The sequence below is a fragment of the Cupressus sempervirens genome, chromosome 9 (genome assembly GCF_028749045.1).
Source record: "Cupressus sempervirens isolate cs-2001-9-10 chromosome 9, ASM2874904v1, whole genome shotgun sequence".
In the NCBI taxonomy this organism is placed as follows: domain Eukaryota; kingdom Viridiplantae; phylum Streptophyta; class Pinopsida; order Cupressales; family Cupressaceae; genus Cupressus; species Cupressus sempervirens.
In genome coordinates this window covers 460,151,601-460,160,017 of record NC_143126.1, presented here as the reverse complement: position 1 = coordinate 460,160,017, position 8,417 = coordinate 460,151,601, and the positions used below count along the sequence as shown (strand labels likewise).

General features: G+C 34.5%; 1 protein-coding gene across 1 annotated transcript; it reads left to right on the top strand.

The window, feature by feature from the left end:
• Positions 1–7,119: 7,119 nt before the first annotated feature.
• LOC149539319 (dirigent protein-like) lies at positions 7,120–8,029 on the top strand. Its single transcript, XM_089800624.1, has one exon. The coding sequence runs from the start codon at positions 7,206–7,208 to the stop codon at positions 7,782–7,784; it is 579 nt and encodes a 192-aa protein (XP_089656750.1). The 5' UTR covers positions 7,120–7,205; the 3' UTR covers positions 7,785–8,029.
• The last annotated feature ends 388 nt before the right edge of the window (positions 8,030–8,417 follow it).

The window sequence follows — 8,417 nt, the reverse complement described above, 5'->3', positions numbered from 1 at the left end:
ATCATTGCCAAAGGGGGAGATTGTTATCCCCAACTGATAATGTTTGTAGAAGGGTCACATCAGTTGCTATATTTTCATTGATGTCAAGCTTGATTGGTAAGACATTATTCTAATTCACTAGAGGGCCATATCATTTTATTAATGAAGAGGATTTGAAGAAAGTATATTGATGAAGATAGTATTGATAAGTTTATGTAATTCAATGGGCACTTGATGAGCTATACTTTGACAATATAATGTTGATTTGATTGTTTTACATGATTTGATTAAGTGTTAAGATCATGTATAAGAAAGTCATAAAGTGGAAGACAATTTGGTTGGTGAATGAAGAACCTTAGTATTAGATAAGCTACTACAATTGTCACCGAGTGCATGTAAAGGGAATGAATGAAGAAAAATGTCAACCAAGGGTAGTGTTGATAGAGTGAAGAATAGTGTCAAGTGAGCAAGGGAGACAATAATAGTTTTGAAGACAACTAACTTGAGGCCAAATTTGATGGAAATAAAGATAGTTTGAGAAGTTTTGAGGATAAGGAAAAAGTTAATTATGAGATATATGGATGGAGAAATGAAATGAAGATCTAATGAAGGATATTTGATGATTTGAATTGAAGCACAGAGTTCAAGTTTAAGGTCTGATAGTCGAGTGTCTAAATTCAATGAATCTAAGTTGGATGAATATCAGACAATTGTGATTAAATGAAAAAACAAGGAAGAATCTCATGACACAAAAATAAGTTTTCTATTTAAGGGATGCATAACACATGCATTATTGTTGATCAAGTTGATGTTAAAGGTGATAGCCAAGGGATAACGAGAAACATGTATTTTAAAATCTAGCAAGTGAAGTGCAAAGTTTTTGTGTATGTGATTTGATCAATCAGAAAGAAGAAAAAGGATGAGACAAGGAAAAAGAATGATGGAAATAGAGATTTGATCCAGAACCTGCAAACTTTTGAAAAAAACTATGTGGCACATAAGTACCATGAGCCAATAATGTGGCAGATAGGTTGGCAAATTGGGTAGTCAAGTATAATGAGGCAGCTAAGTGGACGGATGGACATGATATCCCATCAAAGTTTAATGAAGTCATTGAAAGGGATTGTATCCTGGATAGATTGGGTATAATTAAATGCCATAATGAAAGTTAGTAAGTTGCAGGCTGCAGTCAGTAATCACATGTGTGGATTTATTATGATAATCAATGATTTATGGGGAATATGCAAAGTTGTGAGGTGGAAGTATGATATTTCTTGTACTTCCCATATCTACAATATCCATCAACCTATGTTAAGTACTACTTGTGGGAAGCTAATTCACAAGGCGAAAAGAAGGTGTAAGAAAATGAGGAGAGCGTAAGGCTTGCAGGTTTTGAAGGTTTTGATACTGATAATAGAGATTGCATTGAGAAGAACACCATGGTTGCGGAAAGACATAGAAGGGAACCAGAGGATGAAGCCGAGAAGAAGATCCAAGGTGTGGAACATCCTGAGGAGAGGAGAAATAATGAATTATATTGAATGCCTCCACAAATGGAAACCCTCTGTAATCAAAAGTATGGTTAGATACTGGAACAAAGACATGCTTAAAATCGATGGGATGGAGTTCTTTGTTATGGAAGAAATTATATCCTAGATTACTGGCAAGAAATTTTACAGAGACTAGAAATTATCTAGGCAAGTGGTGGTGGAGTTTACTAAGAACCAAGAGGAGAAAGATGCGCTGGTGAAGAAAGGTACCCATTATCTCCCGAGCTCCATTAAGCCTCTGTGGAGATTTGTGCTCTGTACCATCTTCAAATATATTGCTCTTGATACCAGGTTTGATTGCATATGCACTTACCACTTTGTGCTCCTCAACCATTTTAGGTATGGGGCAAAAATTTCTATCCCCTTCTACCTTTACTCATCGATGAATGATAATATTAATGAGTATAAAGAAAGTAAAACTAGAAATCCAGCACTCCATGAGGGGCTACTACTATTAATCTATGAATACTTCAAAGCTAGGGCTACTAGTAAAAAAATCAAAGATAGGAAAGATGGCAAGAAAATAAAAGGGGATTCTGATGAGTTTGAGGAGAATTATTCACCTTCAGATATGGAGGAAAGTCTTGAGATGCACATGAATTTGGAGGACTTTGAGACCCTATAGCATGGCTTGGGGAATAAAACCCTCAAAACTGATAGCAAGGAGAAAATTGTGCACCCCTAGCCCACACAGGACATTGACACTTCTTCAGATAGGGGTTATAATAAATGGGCTGAAGGGATGGACACGAGTGAAGATAGTGTTGAGGTAGAGGAGAAAATCAGGGAAGGGGATGGTAAGGAATGAAAGAAGAATAAGAGGACCATCACTATCAAAGTGCCAGAAAGCAAAGAGAAGGAGGTCATGGTGTTAGGGAATCAGAAAAGGAAAACCCTGGATGACAACAAGGAAAAACAAGGGGAGGAGAGTGAGAAGGTGGAAGGGGACCCCATTAATAGGGAGGGACCCAAACAAGGCTATTAGGACTTTGACACTAGTACCTACAGATGCTTGGTCATAGGGAAGGATAAGAAGGTGGTGTGGAGGAACTTTGACTCTGCTTTGGCCAATATGGGCATTAAACAGGAGCTAATCATAACTTAGGTCAAAGAAAATGAAGATGGTAGAATCTAGCTGGAGGAGTTGATTGATCCTGCTCTGGTTATCCTCAATGACATTACAAGGCATAACTTAGACATGGATGTCCTTAACAATGCAAAGAACAATGTGGTGGACAACTTTCGCACCACTAAGTGGCTTTTCCACGAAATCCTTGACCTCAACCACATAATGAGCACTCTGAAAAGGGAGACCTATAGCTTAAAGAACAAGGTCAAAGAGGATGAACAAAACATGGACAAAAGGGTGGAGTAAGTCAACAACATAACTCATGTAGTGGAATAACAATGTAAGGTATAGTTGAGTAGAGCTCTAGCATCCTCAAAGACAATGTGAACATCAAGAAGTTCATCCACTCTATAGATGATCAGAGCATCAACAAGGAGCATGACCCTAACACCCACAGCTTAAAGGAAAAGACTTTGGATGAAGGTGCAAGGAAACGAACCAGATCTAGCACTAGGAAAAACGGATACTCTAGCCCTAGATCAGGAGCTTTCTAAGGTGAAGGAGGCAATAGGCAAGCTGTCGGAGCTGGAGATCAACACAAATGAAATGCTAAGAGACATCGTCTGAGCGCCCTGGCCTTTTTGGGCTGCCCTAGTTTTTTGGCATCTCTCTCTGGCTTTATTTATGTTTGTATCTTTGTTTAGGGAGATGTTCTTTCTTTTTTCTTTCAGGCTTGGTTTGTAGCCTTTTGCGCTCTGTTGTAGATTGATATTTTATGTTTGGGTTTCAGGGCCCTTTTAAAGCTCGTTTTCCTTAATCAAAAAACTATTTTAACTTATGACACATACAAACATAGTTGAACATGCATTACTTCATGATGTTTTCTTACCCACTATGATATTATTTTTCTACACATGATCTAACATTCATTGATTTACATCATCTATGATACAATTTATATATATTTACTATTATATTTATCTAATCATACATTTACATAATTTTCTTTTAGAGCATACATATTGAGCCTACATTGATATATCATACTCCTAAAGCTATATATTAAGGCTATATAGTCATATTAAACTTTTATAGTTTTTATTAAGTAAAAATAGATTTTGAAAAGGACCCAAAACCTTGTACAAAGGGACAAGAAAGATATAACGATGAAGGATCTTTAAAAAACTATGGAACACCACCCAACAAACTAGATGAACACACCAAAGTTCCCAACAAGAGGGAAAACAACTCAAAAAGCCACATACCATCAAGATTACATTTTGGTCTAGTATTTTGAGAACATAAAGACATATCAAGTGAAGGTTTGGAGGATTTAACTTTTTTTCCTTTAACTGATGTCCAACCATCCTCCACCTTCCCAACAGCCTTCTACCAATCCCTAGGGCAAACCACTGGAAAAGCGGTAGCCCCACTACTAACCCCCAAAACCCTCATAGCGGGAGATAAAATAGTTGAATCGACACCAACAACAATGTTTTGGATAGAGTTAGCAACAGAAGAAAGGACAACAACAACATTCTAAATCAAAGCCACCAAAGGGACAAAATTTGAATCATCAAATTCAGCAGAAGAAGAAGGAACAATGACAACATTTTGAGTCAAAACCACCATAAGGACATCATTCAAATCATTAGAGAAACAACAGAATCCCCAACCAAAGAAAGATCATTCTGAGAAGAGCTATCCAACCCATCCACATCTGTGGATACTTTCTAAATCATATAGTGATCATCCAAAACCCCCAACCACCAAGAAGGTGATTTCTTTGATCTAACCTTGTCATATTAAACTTTTATAGTTACCTTATCATGTCTTATCCCTCTACATATTATTTTTACTATAATATCTTTACATTATGAGCACCCAATCTCCAAATGATTTATGACACCACTATTTCTATATTTTTACATCTATGAACATTACATATCCCCTTCTATATTATGTCTTCATGGAAGTATATATAGACTTATGGGTGTTATACTATTATTCATGACTTGCTCCATTATTTTTGTTTTTATGCCTTGTTATTCTAGCTTGGACTTTATGTTATTATTTTTCTTGATGTAGATTCTCTAAATTTGCACTAATTATTTTTTCTTTGAGCCCTTATTTTAGTTTTGATTCCTTTGTTTCTATTTTATAAATTTGTTTAAGCTCAATCTCTTTAATTTGACTTTGTGACATTGTTAAAGTTTTATGCCCCTATCCAATGCTAGTGTTCCTTATTGCATACCTAAACCAATGTGAGGCAATGCTCTTCAATGTGTTACATTGGTGGAATATATTATTTTAATATTTAATGTAATAACCTTATTTTTTCCATTTTGATAACAACATTATAATTCTTTGATTTCATTTCAAGTCCATATTTGTATCATTCTTACCACTCATGAAATTTACATGATCATTACACGATGAATTATTCATAATCATTACTTCACTTACATTTACTTTTCATGTACTACTTTTCTAATTTCATTGATTCTTTGTATCATATGTATAAAATAAACGGTTAGGTAGCACATCATTTTTACAACACTTTAATGATGTGATCTTTCAAATAGTCATTGGTGCTTGTATACATTTTCTTTGACCTGGATTAAAGAGTATACTTGAAGAGAACATATTCACATGATCAGGGCTTGTAGAGTCAATTACTTATATATACCTCTCAATTCAATATCATTTTGAGTGTTTGAGATATTTAACCTACATGACAAATGAAGAAAAAATAGATAAAAAATATCAAATTGATGAAAGAATATGCAATACATCAAAACAAACTCACTATAGGCAAGGCAAGTCTATAAGTGCCAACTTTTCCCAGATCGATGAAATTATTCAATTGTAGAACACTTTTTTTAAAACTAGATTATAATAACTATTTAATATTTTTAATCTCAAGATATATCACATTAGATTTCATCCATTCTCTAGTCACAAAGCTAAACATTGTTATCTCCTTAATCCCTTTCTAGAAACAAAAAAGTATGCTATCAAAGTTTGATTATTCTATTCCATTATTAATGTTTTAATATTCTATTATATTATATTATTAATGTTTTAATTAGGGGTTGCAAGCTTTGGGTTTAACCATGGAGGAAACTTCGTAGTTAAGCATGCTTAGACTAGAGTAGTATTGGGATGGGTGACCTCCTAGGAAGTCCCGATGCTTCACCCCTGTGAGCATCACCTAGATCCAATGAGTGCTAAGTGTTCCATTTATTCTCACAAGAGATGGATTCATGTTGAATCACTATTCATGAAAATGGGTCAATGAGTTGACTCAAAATCACATAGCTAAATCCTAATAGCAATATCACAATTTGACATGCTGTGGAAATTATCTCCTACTTATCAATTGATGAGCTTAAGGGGCTTTCTAATGAATGGTTCATAAAGCACAACACTTGGTGAAAGTTTTGCAAATGGGGTTGTAAGCTTTCGGTTTAACCACAGAGGAAGCTCCGTAGTTAAGCGCACTTAGGCTAGAGTAGTACTGGGATGGGTGACCTCCTGGGAAGTCCTGGTGCTTCACCCCTATGAGCATCACCTAGATCCAATGAGTGTTAAGTGTTCCATTTATTCTCATGAGAGATGGATTCATGTTGAATCACTACTCATGAAACATGGATAAATGAGTTTGACTGAAAGTCACACAATTAAATCCTGATGGCAATAACACAATTTGACTTGCTGTGGAAATTATCTCCTACTTATTAGACTAATATGTGTTTATGTGTGTACATCTTATTTAATTTACTTATACTAACAAAAATAATGCCATTATGATTGAGGACAATAATAGCAATATTATTTTTCTATAGTCAAAATGAAAGAATTAAAAGATTATATGCTTACATCACAGTAATAAGACTTTTCACAACTATTGTCCAATAAAATGATAGATAAATTTACTTTTGATATTTAAAAAGAAAAAAGAAATACATTTAAAAAACTATTTCAAACTATTTCAATTCTAACATGTCTTCATTCATCTACATTAATGTGTGCATCGTCCTATATATTTACAAGTCATTTATAGATCCAAAAACAAAATCACCTAATGTTAGACTATAAAACAAAATTTAATTTTATTTCAATTCCTATCTTGACCATCCAAGCAAAATAAAAATAATAATAACAATTCAAAAGTTTTCACAAAAAAGCCCCCAAAAAAATACCACCAACTCCCACATTTAAATTCCACTTGGAAAGATTTAATATATCTCCTTTTCACGATCCACCAACCCACTTCCATCCCAAAGACCTAACAAAACAATTTAATGGTCTTTAATCCCCATGAATGTTGAAAGCCGTCACGAAATCTGACCAAATACCCTCATAACCAATAAACAAAACGAAATTCTCTCACGAGACGGCGAAAGCATTTGACTGAGGGTTGTTCTTATCTCACTTCAGAAATCACGTGGAGATCATATGACTCATGATTTACTTTCTTGTTCAGAATAATTCTATATATAGAGCTTCAGTAGAAGATGAAGCAAACATCACTAAGAGTCTCTTTCTTTCTTTCCTTGAGAGCCCTCTTTTCCTCATAGATCTCTTTAGCTTTTATATCGCCAATGGCAATGAGAGCTATCAGAGTTCTTCAGTTATGCTTTCTATGCCTTCTAGTGTCTTCCATCATGCTAAAATCCGTAGATTGCCATAGAAGGAAGATGAAGCTTCCAAAGCCTTGCAAGAGTTTTGTGTTGTATTTCCATGATATAATCTACAATGGCAAGAATGCACACAATGCAACATCTACACTTGTTGCAGCCCCTGAAGGAGCCAATCTCACCATTATGACTGGCAACAACCACTTTGGGAATCTTGCTGTGTTTGATGATCCAATCACTCTTGACAACAATCTTCACTCTCCTCCAGTGGGAAGAGCTCAGGGGTTCTACTTCTATGACATGAAGAACACCTTCAGTTCTTGGCTGGGGTTCACATTTGTGCTGAATTCAACAGATCACAAGGGCACCATTACCTTCAATGGGGCAGATCCCATCTTGAGTAAGTATAGAGATATATCTGTTGTGGGTGGAACAGGGGATTTCTTGATGGCCAGAGGAATTGCTACCATTTCTACTGATTCATATGAGGGAGATGTTTACTTCAGGCTGAGGGTCAATATCACACTCTATGAGTGTTACTGAATAAATGGATTTCCTTATTCCAAAGTTCAATGTCTAGGGCAGGGAATAAGAGAATTTGAAGATGGTTTTGAACTTTGGAGCTCTCAAGGAAGTGAACTTTATAGAGTTTGTAGTTTTGCCCTCTAGGCTATAATGTTTTTGAAAGGCTTTATGAAAGTCTTATTATGGTGTATGGGGTATCATTTCAAATAATTGAAGCAATCATATTTTATCTATGAAAAAGTCATTTATAAAAGGTTTAATCACATTCTATTGTAAATATCTATGAAAAATGTGTAGATTTGAGGATTTTGCTTTCTTCATTATGTAATTATGATTTTATAAGACTTCTAAAAAGTCATATTATAATTCATGAATTATCATTTCATATAATTGAATGTTATTATGATTTGATATATTATTCATATTGTAAGTTATATTATTTACCTTATTTTAGTTGACATATGTGTACCTTGATTTTGTAAATATTTAGCAAAATAATTTTATTTGTTCAAAATTAGTCAACTCATTTGAAAGCAATTTATCACACCCTACTTAATTTTCTCACTATATAATCATTGCAAATAAATTAGATTAGATAAAGGAGTTGAAATTCATAACTATAAAAAATATGTTTATATATGTGATAGTTAA

Bases quoted from the DNA above. Each gene is read 5' to 3' on its own strand.
- LOC149539319 (XM_089800624.1), top strand. From the start codon at position 7,206: ATGGCAATGAGAGCTATCAGAGTTCTTCAGTTATGCTTTCTATGCCTT.